General features: G+C 37.7%; 1 protein-coding gene across 4 annotated transcripts in view; it reads left to right on the forward strand.

Moving 5' to 3' along the window:
- STRBP (spermatid perinuclear RNA binding protein) overlaps nt 1–20,815 on the forward strand; it is a 101,677-nt gene that overhangs the window by 40,014 nt on the left and 40,848 nt on the right. For all 4 annotated transcript variants that reach the window (XM_017874795.1, XM_017874796.1, XM_017874792.1 and 1 more), the window contains exons 6-10: nt 7,915–8,006; nt 8,534–8,629; nt 9,772–9,883; nt 10,549–10,646; nt 10,858–10,969. In XM_017874795.1, coding sequence (XP_017730284.1) covers nt 7,915–8,006; nt 8,534–8,629; nt 9,772–9,883; nt 10,549–10,646; nt 10,858–10,969 — 510 coding nt within the window. The remainder of the gene's footprint in view (nt 1–7,914; nt 8,007–8,533; nt 8,630–9,771; nt 9,884–10,548; nt 10,647–10,857; nt 10,970–20,815) is intronic.

The raw sequence follows: 20,815 nt of genomic DNA on the forward strand, positions 1-20,815 counted from the left end.
AAAAAGGTAACAGTAAAGTTGGAATTTTAATTTTTGAGAGACATGACTCATAGAATCACTTAAAGTGGTAGACTCTTTTAAAAAAATGCTTTTGGGATAACTAAAATCATCTGTATCATAACTCAACAGATACAAACCAGACACATTTATGAGTCATATTTTAAAATCAAAGGGCATCCAATCTAATTGAGCTTATGCCTATGCATTAAAATTTTTTTGCTGTATGTAGTATCTATAGCACCTCTGAAGAACCAATCTTAAATGGCTTAATGTTTTTAACAGCTTTACAGTTCACCATTAACTGTAGAACTATAAAATGATTTCTGAAGTGTCAAGATAAATGTTAATTCTGGTAAGATGTGTTCTACTTGACCCTCTAGTATAAAACCAACCATTTCTAAGTAGTGTTGTAATTATAGGTATTATTAAAAATTATTTGAGTATATAGGGAGATGAGAAAAAGACTGAAGTTGCCAAAGGCTAGGTTAATTACATGTTTGCTTGTATCTGTCAGCATCCCTTTCATTTCTTTTTTGAAAATATTAAGGGAACTTCAGTCATCATTATTCCTGTGGTTTTGTGTACTTACATGAGCTTTTGTCATAGCTTTCAGTGATACCTTTCAACTTGGTCTGTTGCCTTTAACTTCTGTTTAGAGAAGCTGAAAACATTCCTAGTATATTGTACCCTTGCTAGAACACTATTATAGAGTAGATTTTGTAATAAAGTAAGAGAGTCATAGTCTCTGTTCAAGGTGTTTGAATTACTGAAGGATCCAGAGACCTCTATGAGCTGATTCTCATCAGCTGTTACATGGGATCAGGTAAGGTGAAGAAATCAGCTTTGATCTAAAGTTTTATACATCTTACTTTTTTTTTTTTTGAATGACAGAAAGATTTGCTTTGCTGTTGTCCTTAACATCCCAGCCCTGTTGACTCACTTGATACCTTTTATAGTTTGCTCATTTTGTCTAACCTGGGCTTTGTCAAAGACAATTTTTTTTTTTTTTGAGACGGAGTCTCGCTCTGTGGCCCAGGCTGGAGTGCAGTGGCCGGATCTCAGCTCACTGCTAGCTCCGCCTCTCGAGCAGCTGGGACTGTAGGCGCCCGCTACCTCGCCCAGCTAGTTTTTTTTTTTTTTTTTTTTTTTTTTTTTTTTGAGACGGAGTCTCGCTCTGTCGCCCAGGCTGGAGTACAGTGGCCGGATCTCAGCTCACTGCAAGCTCTGCCTCCCGGGTTTACGCCATTCTCCCGCCTCAGCCTCCTGAGTAGCTGGGACTACAGGCGCCTGCCACCTCGCCTGGCTAGTTTTTTGTATTTTTTAGTAGAGACGGGGTTTCACCGTGTTAGCCAGGCTGGTCTCGATCTCCTGACCTCGTGATCCGCCCGTCTCGGCCTCCCAAAGTGCTGGGATTACAGGCTTGAGCCACCGTGTCTGGCCGTGAAAGACAATTTTTGATCTTTGCTACTGGTTTGCATTTTCCTGGGCAACTTGGAGGATCTGGTCTATCGTTATGCACTTCAGACCTGGGCTGTATCATTCTGTTTTCTCACACTAGACAGCTCCTCATCCCCTTGATGCAATTCTTTTCAGCTGCATGGAATAAAAGCACAAGATTCATTCAGGTCCCAGGAATTTGTGGGGCTGAAAGTTATCCTTTTTTCTCCTAATTTATACTCTTTTTTTTTTTCTCCAAGTTAAAAACAAATCTATTGTAACTTTTTTCTTGGAGACATTTTCCTATAGTATCTCAACTTTCCTTCACCTACCCCCACCCAAGCAAACTGTTCACAATACATACACACTTCACATCTTTCTTTTCTCTCTCTTAACTTGCCACATATTTGGGTAAAATCTGAAAAAGAAAAAAAAAAAAAAAGCATGGTTGAGAGCAGACAGAACCAGAGGACTAGGGCGTGAAACTTACTTCCTCAGAATTGTGCAGAATGGATCTAAGTACCTACTCCTTTCAAATCACGATTTACATTTTAAATTGCCATAATACAGAGTGAATCTCTTTGGTATTGTTTACTGTTTCATAGATAAGTTTCCTCCCATGTTGTCCGTCTTCTTTCTGTATTCTAACCCTTTACTTGAAGGCCCTGTAGAATAACCGTATCCCCATTACTACATGTTTCCTGCTAATGAAGGCATAGAAGCACAGATCTTGGTGTGCAGCAGTCTTTTGTTTGGCTTATTTTGTTGTTGTTGTTGTTGTTGTTGTTGTTGTTGTTGTTGGAGACAGTCTTGGTTTGTTTCCCAGGCTGGAGTGCAGTTGCATGATTTCAGCTCACTGCAACCTCTGCCTCCCGGGTTCAAGCAATTCTCGTGCCTCAGCCCCCTGAGTAGCTGGGAGTATAGGCTCATGCCACCATGCCCCGCTAATTTTTTCTATTTTAGTAGAGACGAGGTTTTGCCATGTTGCCCAGACTGGCCTCGAATTCCTGAGCTCAGGCAATTTGCCCGCCTCAGCCTCCCAAACTGCTACGATTACAGGTGTGAGTCAGTGTGCCTGGCCTTGTTTGACTCTTAACTCCATTAGTTGCTATTGCTGTGTGACCCTGGGTAGGTTTCCTCATTTTAAAGTGTGGATTATAAATACCTTAGAAAGTTGTTTTAAGTGAGAGAATTTATGTAATGTGACTTATACAGTAACTGGAACAAAGCAGTTGCTCAGTAAATAGTAGTTGTCAACTTATTGAACCCACCTACTCAAACTGCCTTAACAGTGAAAATCATGTGCACATGGTGGGTCAGAAGAAGTCAACCCAAGCACAGTTAAACTCTTCAACACCCAGTGATGTGTAATATTAGAATCAGTATACTGATTTATGCAGTGCTAATGATAAAAACCTGGTGTATTGTATCTTATAATTCAGGTGTCTTTTTGCCTGTCCTTTATCCTTAGCATCTCTAAGGGTACCTGATACATAGTAGATGATTTTTTAAAAAGCCCTATAAATCTGTTAATCTGTTAAGTGAATTAGCATAGTCAGCATATTGTCTGATTAAATAGGACTCTCCAGTGTGTAAGAAGTATTAATGGGCATCTCATAGCTCAAGTAATATATATTGAAGATTAATCTCTGTTAAGATATTTTTATAACCTACCATGTGATAAGCACTTCCTCATATATGATTTCTTTTAAAAGCCCTCACACGGCCCTATGGGGTAGCTAATTGCCATTTTATAAATGAGGAAAATCTCACATTTTACCCAGCTCCCCTGACTTTACGTCTACTATGCAAGCCACTTCCCATTATTGTCTAGGATTACTGCATGAGTGGTTAGGTTGATCTGGTCATTCTGAGCTTCACACACAGTCTCAATTTCTTTTGTTGCTTGTGATTTTAAATTAGAAATATATTTGCTATTGAAGGGGGTGATAAATTATCTGCTTATTTATAATGCAATTTGAAACCAGGTGGATAAGGAAACTACAGAGACACTTGTGGCTTAGACTAAGACACACCTCTCTCCTCAGTACTGGGGCAGATTTTCAGGGACTCTCAGAGAAGTTGCCTCATAGTCCCTTCATATTGGTGCTAGTGCGAACTCGCTTTTCGTGGCAGAAATTCACTAGCATGTGTCTTGCTAGGGTCAAGGCAGTAGGTTTTACAGCACAGCCATCGTAACTGTGATGATAATGATGCAGCAGGCTTTATTTTCCTGCCTTCCCTAGTTTCTGGATCTATGTTATCCAGGGCAAACTTTTTTTTTTCTTTTTTTGAGATGGAGTCTCGCTCTGTCGCCAGGCTGGTGTGGAGTGCAGTGGCGTGATTTCAGCTCACTGCAACATCTGCCTCCCGGGTTCAAGAGATTCTTCTGCCTCAGCCTCCTGAATAGCTGGGACTATAGGCACCGGCCACCATGCCCAGCTAATTTTTATGTTTTCAGTAGAGATGGGGTTTCACCATGTTGGCCAGGATGGTCTCGTTCTCTTAACCTTGTGATCTGCCTGCCTTGGCCTCCTCCCAAAGTGCTGGGATTACAGGTGTGCGCCACTGTACCCGGTCAATCCAGGGCAAACTTTTAGGCACTGTCTTTCCAGTGGCAGACTGCCACTGAAGAAAAGTCATACCAAGTGACGTTAGTCACATAAATTAGGAGAACAGTGCTTTCTCTGTTCTACCTTATTGCTACATTTACCTATTTATATCATTATGTGCCCATGTTTTGCATGGACAGTGGCTTGGGACATGTCTTTTCTCCAGAAAGCGTCAAGGAATCGAGAGAGAAGGGGCTGCCAGGATATTCTTAGGCTAATTAGAAAATTCTGTCAGCATAAACTTGGTAGCTGCATTTCATCCTGATTGTCAAGGAGCCCCTCATGATACTGAGCTCAATTATTTTAACTTTGAAGAGCCTGGGTTCCAGACATATAACTCCTGTTTAATGCAATCATGTTTTGTTTTTTTGCCTGCCCCATCTCCAGGCTAGTGTTTTGTTAACAGGGATGGATAGCTAGCTTGCATGTAAGGCATTGAGAGAAACCAACCAACATTTCCTGTAGTATAGTGTGATTCTGGTCACTGATATAACCTCTAACCAAATGAACGTGGTTAGGCATAATAGACTTTCTAGTGCTTCCATTGCCAGAATGTTGTATGTACCTTCATGCCCTGATGCTAGGTTACCGAGTAGTAGATTTTCTTAAAAGCTGTATTTCTGGCCGGGTGCAGTGGCTCACACCTGTAATCGCAGCACTTTGGGAGGCTGAGGCGGGCATATCACCTGAGGTCAGGAGTTTGAGTCCAGTCTGGCCAACATGGTGAAACCCCATCTCTACTAAAAATGCAAAAAATTATCAGGGCATGGTGGCGTGCACCTGTAGTCCCAGCTATTTGGTAGGCCAAGGCACGAGAATTGCTTGAACCCAGGAGGCAGAGGTTGCAGTGAGCCGAGATCGCGCCACTGCACTCCAGCGGGGAGACAAGAGTGAGATTCTGTCTCAAAAAAAAAAACCGCTATATTTCTTTGTTTTGGCATTTTTGTCACCTTCCAACCCCTGCCTCCCATGTTCATCCTTATCTGTTTCACTGGTCACTGTAGGAGATAATGAAATGGCTCACAGTTCTATTGTTTCTAATTAAGAACTCCAAGATGTGTTATCAGAAAAGTTTTGATCCTCCTCAAAATTTAAATGCCTACATTAAAGTTCAGAAATAGTAAACTTGAGATTCTGCTACCAGGAGTAGCAGTGTTTTCCCAGCAGCAGCTTTGCGATTGCCAGATTAAATGAAGTTATTTTCAAAGGAATGAAAACATACATAAAACTGTATATTATTAATTATATAAAGGAAACAGGCAATCTATGCTTACAGATAGCACTGTACTACTGTATGAATTTATATTGTTTTAATATTAAGAACTTTGAAAAAATAAAATGAGATGAATTATTTTATCTCCTCTACTGTTTTCTACCTCCTGAATATTGAAGCCATTTTGGATCTTTTGATTTTCTGACTATCAGAGCATGAAGAAACATGGTCATTCTGATGGTGATGAAAGAGGGAACCTGGTGCAAGTCTTCTGTTCAGTGCCTGTCCCTTTCATCTCTTTTTCGTAGAATCTGCTGTCTTCAAATGTTGACTGTCTGTAGCAAGCTGCTGTCTCAGTTTTCTAAAATAAGAGTTTGTGGTTACAATCTGACTTTGGGATGAAATAACTTATCAAAATATTTTGCCATTGTCTCCCATTAAAATATCTGTGTTACAATCAGAGTAAGATGCTGATTACAAGCTCTGATCCCTGGATGAAAGTATTAGAAAGTACAATAAGAATTTTGGCTTACCTTGCCTTTTCCTATCCTCTGCCTTACTTCCCTCTTCCATTGTCTCCCTCTTCCTGACATTCCTACTTGGTAAGATGATAGAATAAAATTTAGCTTGTCATAGTATTCATTTAAAAATTGACTTCTTAAAAAATAAGATCCACACTGTTTATTGGGATTACATTACTTAGCAGTCAGTCAACCTTTGTCATATCTAACTTTTAAGAGATTCTAAACATTCATTTACAGTAGTTTGTTTTATCTGATATGTGAGCTTTACACAGATGCTTGTATTGACCACAGTTAAGCATTTTGACATAGAAACATTAAACTGAGCTACTTATATATTTTGCATCACTATAAAGACAAAATTGAGCTGTATCACCTATGAAATGAATACCCATGTTACATTTGTTTATATTTATAAATCAGAGTAATAATCCTTTTTGAGGCTTCCCATTTTATGAGTAAAAGGGAGTAATGAAACATTGTATTCTGATTTTGTTAGCAGTGGTTAATGGGAAACAATGCAAATAACTGGTGTAGAGCTCACCTGGTCAGAAAATAAGTGTGTAGCACTTCAGCCTTCACAGTGTCATGGCCAGTAAAGAGAACCACAGTTCTTCCTTTAATAAATTTGTTTTCTATTGGCGTTATGGCTTTTTTAGTTAATGACATTTCATCAATTAGAATAAACATTGACTAGGTGTGATGGCTCACATCTGTAGTCCCAGCATTTTGGGAGGCCAAGGCAGGCAGATTGCTTGAGTCCAGGAGTTCGAGACCAGCCTAGGTAACATAATGAGATCCCATATCTACAAAAAAATTAGCTGGGCATGGTGGCACATGCCTGTAGTCCCAGCTACTCAGGAGGGTGAGGTGGGAGGATCGCACGAGCCTGGGAGGAGGAGGTTGCAGTGAGCTGAGATCATGCCAGTGCACTCCAGCCTGGGTGACAGAGGAAGAACCTGTCTCAAAAAAAGGAAAAAAAACCAACAACAACAAAATAAACATTGATTGCTGTAGTAGGATCCTCTGATAATTGAAGGAATCAAAAAGTATCATTGTTCTTGCCTCCCATTTAGAAATACATACATTGTATTAGTTGGCCCACACAAATGGCACTACCTCTATCCGATCTGTTACTGTCATGGCAATGCTGGGAAAAAGTGTTAGTGGGTTGTCTTATATTTAAGAGAATTCTTAAAGAGAATGGTAAATCTGACTTAATTGTATTAAACAAAGAATTATTACTCAAGAAGCATTTGCATATTGTGTACATTTAAGTAATGTACCAACCTCCAAAATTTAAAAGCCCATTTTTCAGTAGCTTAGAGGAGATAAATTTGGCTGTCTAAACTGGAATTTCGTATCATATGACGTCTTCTCAAATATGCGTATTTGCTGCTTTGGGCCATTTCATCCAACTAAGGCAAACTGAATAGCCATAATTAAATAGTATTCTTTGTTGCTTTTTATTTTAAAAAGGCATATAAAATTTGAAACATAGTTCACTGTATTTTATATTTGTAATTTTAATAATTTTGGTTTAGAATGGGGAATTCCAAAGTGATACTTGAGTTCTCAATCATGGGGTGAAGTTTCTGTTAATGGTTATCTTGTTGAATGAGTTTAACTAGTGTAAAAAAATTGTCGTCTTCAGTATATTCTCAATATATCTCATTGATATGAGACATAATTGATTTCCAGTGTTCCTTAAAAATGGTTAGAGATTTCTTCTGTTAAAAAAGTTGTTAATGCTATTGGTCCCAGATTTCCCTTCTTTACATCCTGCCAAAGGAAAAAGTGCTATGTACTTATTTTGTGCCCTGAGATGTTATACATGCTTAATAAGATCCCAGACTGTAAGTAGCAGCTGTCATTGATTTGTTTACAGAATGAATTTTTCATGCTTCATTGTATTTGTGCACAGAACTACTCTGATGACTCTTAACTTAAAAAATAATCATAGTGCACATAATTTTTTTAAAAAGCAACACAGCCAAATCTGGAAATTTTCTGGGAGTCTTATTGGTTCACTCAAATGCTATTATTCTTTTTATTTTTTATTGTTTGATAATTTGATAGGAATCCCTTGGTCAAATTGTATCTGTCTCTCTTTATCCCATTTTACCGTTAGAAAATGTTTCGATGAAAGATCCTCCGGACTTATTGGACAGGCAGAAATGCCTGAACGCCTTGGCGTCTCTTCGACATGCCAAATGGTTTCAGGTTGGCTTTTTGTTACTATCTTATTGTTATTAAGCTTTGCGCAAGTTTCATTTGGAACACCTGCCACTTAATTGGTTTCTGTGTACTACATAAAATGAGGGGTGCTTTCTAGCTCATAGTGTGGTTGTTGGAGTAATTGAGTTAATTTAGATATGTGCCTAGTATAGCTTCTGTAGTTCATGATGTTTTATTATCATATAATTCTTTTTGGCCTAGTATTCTGATTTTCAGATGGTTTCTTATAAAATCAAACATGAGTGAGAAAAGATAAAGATTAAATTAGTTGGTTGCCTGGAGTGGGGTTGCCATGAGACTAAGAAATTAATTTTAATATTATGGTCCTTTTATTTTAAAAATGTACCTTTTAAACCTCAATTTTACTACTTTTGATTAATTGGTTTTTTTTTTTTTTTGGTTTGCTTGATAACTGATGAATAATTTGCTACTTAGTATTCACTTGAAAGAACCTGCCCAAAATGAAGAATAGATCTCAATAGGGATATCTGGAATCATTTTGTTTGTTTTAGGCAAGGGCAAATGGATTAAAATCATGTGTAATTGTCCTCCGCATTCTGCGTGATTTGTGCAACAGAGTCCCCACATGGGCACCATTGAAAGGATGGGTAAGTACTTAAATATGGCTAAAAGCAAATTTGGAAGCTGCAGCAGAGAAAATCCTATAGAAATGAGATGTTACTTTAAAATGACTGTCTCCTAAGTTAGCTAAGGCATGCATTATGTATGTTTGCCATGAAAAAAATAAAGCATCTTTTTAAATGAATCCTCCTTTTGTGCATATAACCTGCCTCTTCTACTTCATTGTATTCATGTTACAGAGCTTGAAATATTTTTTTCTGACTAAAAGGTTTTATACCTTTTAGAAGTGAGTGTCTTCTTACACTGATGGTTAATCACTTACTGTTCACCTGCTGCCCACAAAAGCCTCTTTGGCTGACCCACTTCTCTTTTGGTGCCCCCTTGCATTACCATGAAAATTACCCAATAGGCCGGTATAAGGATCCTATACCTCTGTAGCTTTCTCGTTGAGTGGAGACATTTACAAATAAGTTCATGTTAGTAATTAAAGTCAAGCAAACAGTACACTTAACCCCATATGGATATCATTTCTATATATCGTAAAATTGACTTACTTGGAAATTATGCCTGCTCCAATCAAGACAACTTAAGAACATTATGAAACAATTTAAATAAAGCCATGAAAGATCATTTTATAAACGAATGTAGCAGTGATTACTTTGACAAAATATCATGAGTTCTTAGTTTATTGAATCTGGAGATTTGGTCCTTTGTTCTAATTGTAATACTTGAGACAGGCTGTCTGAAATGAAGTCTTATTATTATATTGAAATATTTGTGGTTTGTGTACTTCCTAAGTGGGAGACAGGTGGGCTGGGTTTTGCACACTGGCTAGTTATTAGCTATTACTAACTTATATGAGGGCTTGTTAAGTCTTTGTTAAATGAATTAGAGACCATAGTTTCTTTAGTGATCGTTCCTGGGTAAATAAATATAAAGTTTTTGTTACAAAAATGTCTTCTGAAGATACAATCTTAAAAATGCTTGATTTAAAAACTCTGCCCAGGGTAAAGGTTGATAATCATGGGGAAAATGTTAAGTGGGCCCTAAATATTAAATTGAATTGCACTCTTTGGCCTCCCTTGTAGATAGAAATGTTAGCTCACATTTAACTGGAATCCTTTTAACCCTTGGTGCATGTACTAATTTGTAATTTAATATCTTCTAGCCACTAGAACTTATATGTGAAAAGTCTATAGGTACTTGTAATAGACCTTTGGGCGCTGGGGAGGCCTTGAGACGAGTAATGGAGTGTTTGGCATCTGGAATACTACTTCCTGGTAAGGGTTTCAAACTCTGGAAGCAGAACAATCAGCAAATGTCAGTTTAGTTTATTTTTCTAAATATATGCCAAGTTTGTCCTCTACACAGGAAAATGTTGCATAGGAGTTCTTTTGCTTGGAATTTTGACAACTAGAATGCGTGTTGGAAAAGTGCTATAAAACTGTTTTTCAATAATTATAATTTGTGTTTTATATGTACTAACATAAAGGGTACTAATAATATATTGTGTCTGCTTTGAATTTGCTTTACCTCGAACTCCGAATTTGAAATTGCAGATGTTTAGTTAAAATGTATGAAGTTCATTCTGTTTGTAGTCTGGTTTTAAATTTGGAAGAATTAAATTTGGTCTTATTTTCCATATGTAATCCCTTTTAAGATTTGGGCTGATTCATTGTGCTGTTTCTAAATTCTCAGAGTAAGACTCAGTTTTGGCCTTAGATATACAATGACTTCCAGTATAAAATAAGGACATGCAAGTGCTAACATGTTGAAAATGAGAGTGTGTCCTTTTTACTCCACTTAACTGAGCAGACTTTTAACTTAGTTCCTCAGTTTTTGTTTTCATTTTCTCTTCATTCTCCCCAACTGTCTCTCTCTTGTTTCAGTTTACTGAATTCTAAATTCAGTTCTAAATGATACTTGTGTTTTTCCTTTGCCAAAGGTGGTCCTGGTCTTCATGATCCTTGTGAGCGAGACCCAACAGATGCTCTGAGCTATATGACCATCCAGCAAAAAGAAGATATTACCCACAGTGCACAGGTAGAAGATTGAGCATGCCACTCTGACTTACTAGCGAGATAAAATAACTTGATTTTCTCAATTGTTGTGTTCGAATACTTTTTTCTTGTGTGTTGTTAGGGACTTCTGCTGTTATAATGTCAGAATTTATGAGTATCTTTTTAGCTAGATGTTCTAAGGGCTTTATGAATGGCTACTGAAATGTGGTTAAATAAAATGCTTTGTTCTTTAGCACGCACTCAGACTATCAGCCTTTGGCCAGATTTACAAAGTGCTGGAGATGGACCCTCTTCCATCTAGTAAGCCTTTTCAGAAGTATTCCTGGTCAGTTACTGATAAAGAAGGTGAGTGTGGAAGTTTTTTATTAGGGTTGGGGGTTGGCACTGGTAGAGATGATCATGGGATGCATCTCTTGTTACAACTTGGGGAACTTAATAATTGTGCATCCAAATCATGTATAAGAAGCTTTCTTCCTGACTGATGTGGGTTGGCTGTGTCCCCACCCAAATCTCATGTTGAATTGTAGTTCCCGTAATCCCCAGAAGTTGTGGGACGGACCTGTTGGAAGGTAATTCAATCATGGAGGCGGTTACCTCCATGCTGTTCTTGTAATAGTGAGTGAGTTCTCACAGGATCTGATGGTTTTATAAGAGGCTTTTCCCCAACTTCACTCTGCACGTCTGCCACCGTGTGAAGAAGGATGTGTTTGCTTCCCTTTCTGCCATGATTGTAAGTTTCCTGAGGCCTCTCCAGTTATGTGGAACTGTGAGTCCATTAAACCTCTTTCCTTTATAAATTACCCAGTCACTGGTATGTCTTTATTAGTAGCATGAGAATGAACTAATACAGTAAATAGAATGGACTAATACACTGACTTTCTTCTCTTCTGTTCCCATCAGGTAACATCAGCTGATGTAACATAATCATGTTTTCTTATTAGTGACTAACTCATTTGGCTATGTTGGCCAGATGCCATTACTGCATAGACTATCCTTTCAGAACCTCTGGTCTAAGGAGAATAAGTCAGCCATAAGCTAGGAGGAGACATTATCACGATCACTAATCAGTTTGATTATCTTTCTCATGCTTGGAAATGTTATCTAACGGCAAAGGAAAGAACAAAAATACAGAGGAGAAGAAAAGCATATTGGAAAATTCAGGACTGTCTTCCATTTGTATTAGTCTGTTGAATTCAGAGTTTCAGTGGAAAGAATGTAGGTTTTGGGGTCAGTATGACCTGGGTTCCAATCATAGCTCCACCACTTCCTAGTTTTAGACCTTGAGCAATTAGCTTATCTCTCTCACTAGGGATACTACCCTCTTTCTTATTTTATTGACTCTTGTCCGGTTAAAATGCCTGACTTAGTGCCTAGAGTACAGTGGATACTCAAATGTGAATCCACTTACTGCCTTCCTTAGGCCTCAAAAATATTTTTCCCCTCCCTTTCTCTCCTTTTAAACTAGAAAGTGGAATATTTAATACCAGATATTCTTCACCTGGAATGCAGCCTACCTCTAACATTGGAAATTATTCTACTTTTGGATATCACCAAAATAGTGCAGTTGCCCAGTCTGCTTATTTAGATGACAGAATTCCAGTGGGTCTGAAGACTTTCAGAGAGTCTACAAGATCAGAGCTGTTTAATAGTAATAATAATATTAAGAGTTTTCCCCCACCCTTTTTCACTCTTTCTTTCCTAAGTGTATAGTTTCCAGAGGCTACATGTGACATGTGATGAGATCATTGCTCTGATGGCTAATGGAATGTTTTCTTTTCTATATTCTTGTGTTTAAAATTGGTTTGTTTTATTTTCAGATGCTCAATATTGACAGATATTACCCACAAAGCATAGCACTTTGGGTGCTCAATAATTTTTTAATAGTGTAAAGTACTCCTCAGCTAAGAAGTTTGAGAATCAGTGCCTCACTGTAAACTCCTCAGGGGAAAGAATCCTCCAGATTCTACCCTATGATTATTATAAACCAGTGCTCAATGTAACTTGAGGAATGAAGGCCATTTTTTTCCAGCAGGTGCTTGCTTAGTGGTGAAGAAATTATTAAAAGGGATTTACATACCCATGTGACATCAAGCCTTGTCTGTGGAACGATTGAATAAAAATGTTACAAATATATCTAGATTCTTATGATTAGTATCAGCAAATTTTATTTCAGTCACCAAATTCACAACCACTCTTTTGGTTTTATATTTTCCCCTTCACTGGATAGTAAAAGTATGTTTACTATTATGTGACTTAGTTTTTTTTTTTTAACTTTAAAGATCTTTCTCAAAAGTTTGGGAACTGCTGGTTTGTCAGTTGATAGCGTAAAATAGAACCAGACTACCCGTGTTCCTATTCTGGTTCTGTCAAAGTTACATGGCCTGGGCAAGTCACTTTACCATTTTGTGCTTTGGCTATACAATGATCTCTCCAATACTTTCATGCTTTCAGCACCTAGCTTCATGACATCCACGTTTAAACTTTGTTCCTGTTATTCTTGGTGATTTCCGTATGCATCTCAGGTGATTTTTTTTTTCAAGACTCTAATGTCTCAGTTCTGTGACTTCTTCTCTTACACATATTTTATCTTCTGCCTTACCTTGGTTACTTATTCTATGGACATAGCCTAGTTCTTGTCTTCATCAGTAACTGTACCTGTATTATTTCCGTAATTATGTTTTCAAGAATCCCACTTTCCAATCTCTTGTCATTACTGTGTCTCCTACCCTTATTTCAGTTCTGGAATCTTGTCATTGATTCCAGTACCTTTGCATAGTCCTTCATCCTCCTCGTGTTCTCTCTTCTGTCCTTACCGTGCTTGTACTACATGATCCTTGATTATCTCTCCCTAGCACATACCTTCACTTCCTTGATCCTCTGTTTCTGGCAAAATTCTAACTGTTTGAAATCCATCTCTCTACCTTCTCTGTGTCTGTTCTGGGTTGTTCAACGTGGTTGGAGAACAGCCATCTTGACTGTTCTCCCTTTAAGTCAGTGACACTAATCTAATAGGGACTATTTGTGTTGCCAGGCAATCCTATAAGTTTGAGACTTCTCCAGTTTCCTAGATAACTGTTTCACATTTTCTCACATTTCACACCTCCTTCTCTACCTCCTTACTCATCTGATGAGCTTGTTTGCTTCCATTTTCTCAGATAAATAATTAAGAGGTAACTTCTATATATTCTCATCACTGTCTCCAAGCCCCACTGCATCAACTCCTATCTTTGCTTTTCCCTCCCTTGCCTATGCAGAAACTGCCTTGCCTCTTAAGACTGACCTTTCTACTTATCCACTATATCACATCCCCTCTTGCCTACCAGTGGACATTATTCCAGAAATTATCTCTTCTCTCACCAGCGTCAGTTCCTCCCTGTCTACTGAATGCTTCTCATCAGCCTAAAAACCTGCTGCAGTGTCTCCCATCTGAAAGACAAAAGCCCAGCAAACTCTCCCTTCATTCCGTAGGTCCCGCAACAGAGTTGCGTTTCTTTCCTCTTTATAAGCAGCACTTTGGGAAAGAGCAGCCTTTTTCTCTTTTCTCTGTTTCCTCACTTTGAATTCTCATTGAACCTGTTCTAATCAAGTTTTCTTCCTCACCACTTGCCTGAAGTATCCCTTGTGACCTTCACGTTACTGCATATACTGGTTAGTTTTCAGTCCTCATCTTAGCCATTTTCAGCAACATTTGACACAGAGGAACACTTTTCTCTCCCATATTTATTTTATAATGAGATATAGTGCATACATAGAAAAGTACAAAAAATACAGTTTAAAAAATAATTATTTTTTTCAAACCCATAAAACCAGTGCCATGGTTAAGAAACAGAACTTTATCAGTGCCCCAGAAGCCATCCGTTTTATCCTTCTCATTACCTTCCTGTACGAAGAAGTACCATTTCTGACTTTCTGAAAATAAATCCATTTCCTAGATTTTCTTTACCAATTTTCCACCTGTGTATGCTTTCCTAAATAATTTGAGTTTGCCTGGAACTTTCCAGAAATGGGTGCTAGGTTTAATCTTTTGTAACTGGCTTCTTTCTCTTCAGCATTCTTTGGGATTAATTTATGTCGCTGCACATAGATATAGTTCATTTTAATAGGTATGTAGTATCCATTATGAATATACTACAGGTTATTCATTCTACTTTTGAAGGACGTTTAGGTTCTTTAGTTTTGACAACCACCTGCCGTGTTGCCATGAGCATTCTTCTGCATGCCTCCTAAGGTATACACATAAACAACCTAGTAAATGGTTGCACATACTAATTTACACTCCCACCAGCAGTATATGAAAATTCCTTTTGCCCTGTATCCTCAACAACATTTGGTATTGCCACATTTTCTGAAATGAAATACCACTTTTCATATGACTTCCACGTCATCAGCTTCCTTGGTTCTTCTAGCTCTGTTGCCATCTCCTCAGCTGTCTTTGTTCTTTCTCGTCTTCCTGACTTCTGAATGTTAAAGTGTCCTAGGGTTCAGTCCTCAGACCATTTCTCTTTATTTACACTGATGCTTTGGGGGACCTCATTTAGTCTCTTGTCTTCAAATACCTTTTTATACTGAAGATTGTCCCAAATTAATACTTCCATCCTAGACTACCAGCTCTTGAACTCAGACCCAAATATCAAAATGCCTCCTCAGTATAGCTACATGATGTCCAGCAGTCATCTCAAACTTAAGATGTCTGAGATCTAAGCTCCTGCCCTTGCTCTCCCTTTGCTCTTCTCTTTCTATAGTTGTCTCTGTCCCAGTCATTGGAAACTCTGTTTGCTCAGGCCTGAATTCTTCGAGTTGCCCTTGAATCCCCTCTTTTGTTCGCCGATATCCCAAATGTCAGCAAATCCTTTTTGGTTTTAAAGTGTGTCTAGGCCAGGTGGTAGTTCACACCTGTAATCCCAGAACTTTGGGAGGCTGAGGTGGGCAGATCACTTGAGACCAGGAGTTCAAGACCAGCCTAGCCAACATGGCGAAACCCCATCTCTACTGAAAACATAAAAATTAGCTAGGCATGGTGGCATGTGCCTGTAATCCTAGCTACGCGGGAGGCTGAGGCAAGAGAATCGTTTGAATCCGGGAGGCAGAGGTTGCAGTGAGCCCAGATCATGCCACTACACTCCAGCCTTGGTGACAGAGCGAGACTCTATCTCCAAAAAAAAAAAATAGAATTTAGCTTCTTCACTGCTAGCATCCTTATCTAAGCTGCCATCATCTCTCACCTGGATTCTTGCAGTCACCTCCTGTCTGGTCTTTCTGCTTCTGTTCTTGCCCCTCTATCTGTTCTCCACAAAGAAGCAATTCTCTTTGTGGAGAACGCCATCCCCCCTTCAACTTTTTATCTTAAAATACTTGCATATTCATAGGTAGTTGTAAAGATGGTAAGGAGAGGTCCCGTTTACCCTTCATCCAGTTTCTCTTGATGACTATATCTATGTAAATTTATAGTACAATATCAAAACCAAGAAATTGACAGTGATACAATGCGTGTGTATAAGTTTTATGCCATTTGTTACATGTGTAGATTTCTGTAGCCACCACCACAATCAACATACAGAACTGTTCCAGCACCATTAAGATCTCCTTCATGCTGTCCCTTTATAGTCATACCTGCCTGTCTCTGCTCAGTCATCCCTAATCCCTGGAAACCACTAAGATTTATCTATCTCCATAATTTTATCATTTCAGTGATTTTATATAAATGGAATTCTACAATAAGTGACCTTTTGCGATTTTTTTTTTTTTTTTTTTTTTTTTACACTCAGCATAATGCCCTTAGGGTCCATCCAGGTTGTTGTATGTGTCAATAGTTTGTACCTTCTTGTTCAGTAGTATTCCATGGTATGAATGAGCTAGAGTTTATTTAACTACTTACCCTATTGTAGGACATTTAGTTAGTTTCCAGTTTGGGCTTTTTACAGTTGAAGCGTCTATGAATACTCTCATATATATATGTGTGTGTGTGTGTGTGTGTGTATATATATATATATATAAAATTTATAAAACGTAGGTTTTTGTGGGCGAGTCACAAAAACACAGGTATTTGTGTGTTAGATTTGCCACCAATTCTGTGTTTTGGCTTCAAGGTTATGCTGGCTTCATAAAGTGAGTTAGGACATGTTCCTTCTTTTTCTCTTGTTTGGAAAAGTTTACATAAATTTGATGTTAGTTTTTCCTTAACTGTTGGAAGAATTAATCAGGGAAGCCATTGGCATGTGTTTCTTTGTGGAAATATTTTAAATTATGGATCTAATTCCCTTAATAAGCATAGGACTTCCATCTTCTTATGACAGTTTTGGTAAGCTGTGCTTTTCTAAGAATTTATCCATTTCACCTAAATTTTAAAATATTTTGGAATAAAGTAATTTATAAGATCCTCATTTTATTGTCTGTAGTATTTGTAGTAATGTCTTCTTTTATATATTTTGTACCTTGTTCTTTTTTGCTAATGACTCTCACCTAGGGGATTATTATTTTTATTAGTCTTTATAGGAAAATTAACTTTTGGCTTTGTTCATTGTCTTCTGTTGTATGTTTGTATTCTGTTTTATTGATTTATGTTCTTATCTGTAGTTTTCCTTCCTTATGACTTTCTTTGGGTTTAATTTGCTTCTCTTCTTTTAAATTTTGTGAATGAATACATCATTGATTTTCAGCCTTTTATTGTATATACTATTAAGATGGTAAATTTTCCTTTAAGCACAGATTTACATACATCACATTCTTTGGACATTTGTATGTTTATTATCATTTAGTTAAAGCTATTTTTTACTTTTATTCCTAGTTTTTTCACCGATGGGGTATTTAGATGTCATTGCTTAATTTGCAGACAAATGAAGATTTTGTAGTTAACTCTTTTGTTTTTGAATTTTTACTTATTCTGCTGTCATTGAAGAACATGTGTTGTATCATTTGTGTCCTTTGATTTTCTTGAGACCTATTTTATGGCCCAGCACATGGTCCTTTTTTGCTCTGAAAATGTATATTCTGCAGTTGAAGGTCATAATACTTTTTTCATGTTAGGTCATGTCAGGTCACTGGTTCATTGTGCTTTTCAGATGTTGTTATTAATTACTGAGAGAGCTCTGACAATTCCCATCTATTGTGGATTTGTCATTTCCCCTTCAGGCCTTCCAGTTTTTAGTTTATATTTTCATTTATAGATTTTGGCTCTGTTACAGTTTCAGATTTTCTGCCTGGAATTATTTTAAGAAAGTTTGTTTTGAAAGGTCCATCACCTGGGGCCATTTTGGGTCTGTTTCTATTGTGTGTGCTTTCTCTTGATTTTTGATCATGATACCTTCATGTGCCTGGTTATTATGAAGCTGGATTTTTAAAATAAGCAATTGTAGATAATTTAAATTAGTGTAGAATAATGCTATCTTCCTCCAGGGAGGATTTATATTTGTTTCTGGGAGGTGGCTAATGGAACTGGCAGTCTTAGATCATTTCAGTGCAGTCAGGGATTAAGAAAATTTGAAGCTGGGCTTTCATCCTTGTGAGAGTCACACTATTTCCAGTTCATCTTACTTCTAGTGTGTAACATTTCAGAGGCCCAACCCAGAGTGTGGAGTGTTCACCAGCCTTTCTCTGCTTGGACCTTGAACTTAGTTTTGGACTTCTTGAGACCTGGGAGTTTGTTGACATTACTCTCTTCAGTTCTTAGTGACCTCTTCTGGATTTGGAAGATGCCCCTAGGTTGTAATCCCCAATGCAGAGAATTTCTTTCACCTCCCATATCTTTTTTTTTTTTTTTTTAATTAAAACATGGCTTGGTAATATTTCCCAGGCTGGAGTCCAGTGGCTATTTGCAGGTGCAGTCCTTAAACCACTTTAGCCTCAAACTCCTGGACTCAATGAATCCTTCTGCCTCAGCCTCCTGAGTAGCTGGGACTACAGGCATGTGGCACCGTGCCAGGCTCACCTCCCATATCTTGATTTTAAAATTCTTCATTGTCCAGGAACAGATATTTATTATTTGTTTTGTCCAGTTTTTCTATTTGTGCTAGTCAGGAAGCCTTTTTGGACTTATTTACTCTCTCATACTGGAAGTGGACCCTTGATATTTTGTCAATTAATGGCACCGAAGTTTGAGAACTACTGCTTGGCTCTTCTCACCTACTGCTAGCACCCTCTCCTTGTTCGTTTCACTCCAACCGCTTAGGCCTTTCTTAGCCTAAGAAGCCTTTCTTAGCATGTTTCTGCCTTAAGACTTTTGTAATTGCTGTTTGTTTTTCTCTGCCTGGGACTCTTTCTCCAAACGGCTGAATAGTTCACTCTTTTACTTTCTCAGGTCTTCATCAAAAGGTCTCCTCGTTAGTGATACCTTTCTGATGCGCATGACATATAAATTGTTCTCCATTACACTCACTACCATAGTATATGTTGTAATTAGTTTTGGACAGTATATGTAAGCTCTTTGAGAAAAGGGAGATTATTTTGTTACTTGCTGTGTGTCTAGTGCCTAAAATTGTCTTGCACATAGTAAATGCTCAATTAATATTTATTGTTTATTGTTGAATATGTGAATGAATTTATAATGGGGACAATAAAGGTAATGGCTTCATGAGGGTCCTCATGAGGATTAAATAAGTTAATACCTGTAAGATGTTAACAGTGTCAGGCATATGGTAAATATGAAAATATTATTTTAAAAAATTGTTGCCTCAGAAACGATCACTTCTCATTACTAGATATTGTAAAGGTTGAAAACTACCTGCTTTTTGTAAAGCAAGCCCGTTTTTCTCCTTAGGTTGCTATTATGATTGGCCCCACATTTTGCAGCCCTTTTCCAATGGCTGGAATGATAGAATGAAGCTTAATCCATGGAACTCTGTGTAGCTGGAGGATTTAGAGAAGAGATCTGTGCATTTAAGCTAGTTTGTGATGTCCAGGCAATCAAGGAACTGCTTTTAATGTAATTTAATGAGCAGAAGAGTGAATAGACATAGTTCTTTTTTAACTTTTATCTCTTAAAGACTGCATTCTGGGAGACTGGCATACTCATAGTTTTATATAATGCAAATGAAATATAATACTCAGCCAGTGTTGCCTTCTGTTGAAGAGAACATCAAGATTGATTGACCTGAGTGGTAAATATTGACCCGAGCAAATGCTGAAGTCAGTGTTTACCTCAAGGGAGAATAAATCTTGATCAGAAAATACATAATCTCATTATTATTATAGGCTTTCACTAGAAGAATCTGGAAATCTTGTGGCATGAGTATCCTGAGCATAATTTTCCTTAGGAAAAACAACTAACTTTTAAAGTGAAGACATAAAGAGATCTTTAAATTACTTGGATAGGTTGATGAACTTTTCTCTAATAATTTTTAACTTGGACAGCAAAGCTCCTGCCTTTTGTGACAACATTATAAACTGGTGGCTGCTTTATCCAAGAAACTGATTATTAATCAATTCGGTTAGTTTTTGCTCAGTGCCCATTATGTTGCTTCTAAGTCTTGTGTTAAGGTAGTTTGTAAGATACAAGACAAGGAGAAAATATCTTTGACCTTCAAAGAGCACTGAAGACACACAAGAAATATGAAATAGACAATGATACAAGACTTTACTTTTCTGATACCATAAAAACTCCTTGATATGAGAGAACATTTTTATAGAGGAGGTGAACTGTAAATACAGTTTTGAATAGGATTTGAAGAGGCAGAAGGATATTTTATTTTTTTTATTTTTTATTTTTTTATTATTATTATACTTTAAGTTCTAGGGTACATGTACATAATATGCAGGTTTGTTACATATGTATACTTGTGCCATGTTGGTGTGCTGCACCCATCAACTCGTCAGCACCCATCAACTTGTCATTTGCATCAGGTATAACTCGCAATGCAATCCCTGCCCCCTCCCCCTTCCCCATGATAGGACCCAGTGTGTGATGTTCCCCTTCCCCAGTCCAAGTGATCTCATTGTTCAGTTCTCACATATGAGTGAAAACATGTGGTGTTTGCTTTTCTGTTCTTGCAATAGTTTGCTGAGAATGATGGTTTCCAGCTGCATCCATGTCCCTACAAAGGACACAAACTCATCCTTTTTTATGGCTGCATAGTATTCCATGGTGTATATGTGCCACATTTTCTTAATCCAGTCTGTCACTGATGGACATTTGGGTTGATTCCAAGTCTTTGCTATTGTGAATAGTGCTGCAATAAACATACGTGTGCATGTGTCTTT

This window comes from Rhinopithecus bieti, unplaced genomic scaffold (assembly GCF_001698545.2).
Source record: "Rhinopithecus bieti isolate Rb0 unplaced genomic scaffold, ASM169854v2 scaffold_7967, whole genome shotgun sequence".
NCBI classification, from domain to species: domain Eukaryota; kingdom Metazoa; phylum Chordata; class Mammalia; order Primates; family Cercopithecidae; genus Rhinopithecus; species Rhinopithecus bieti.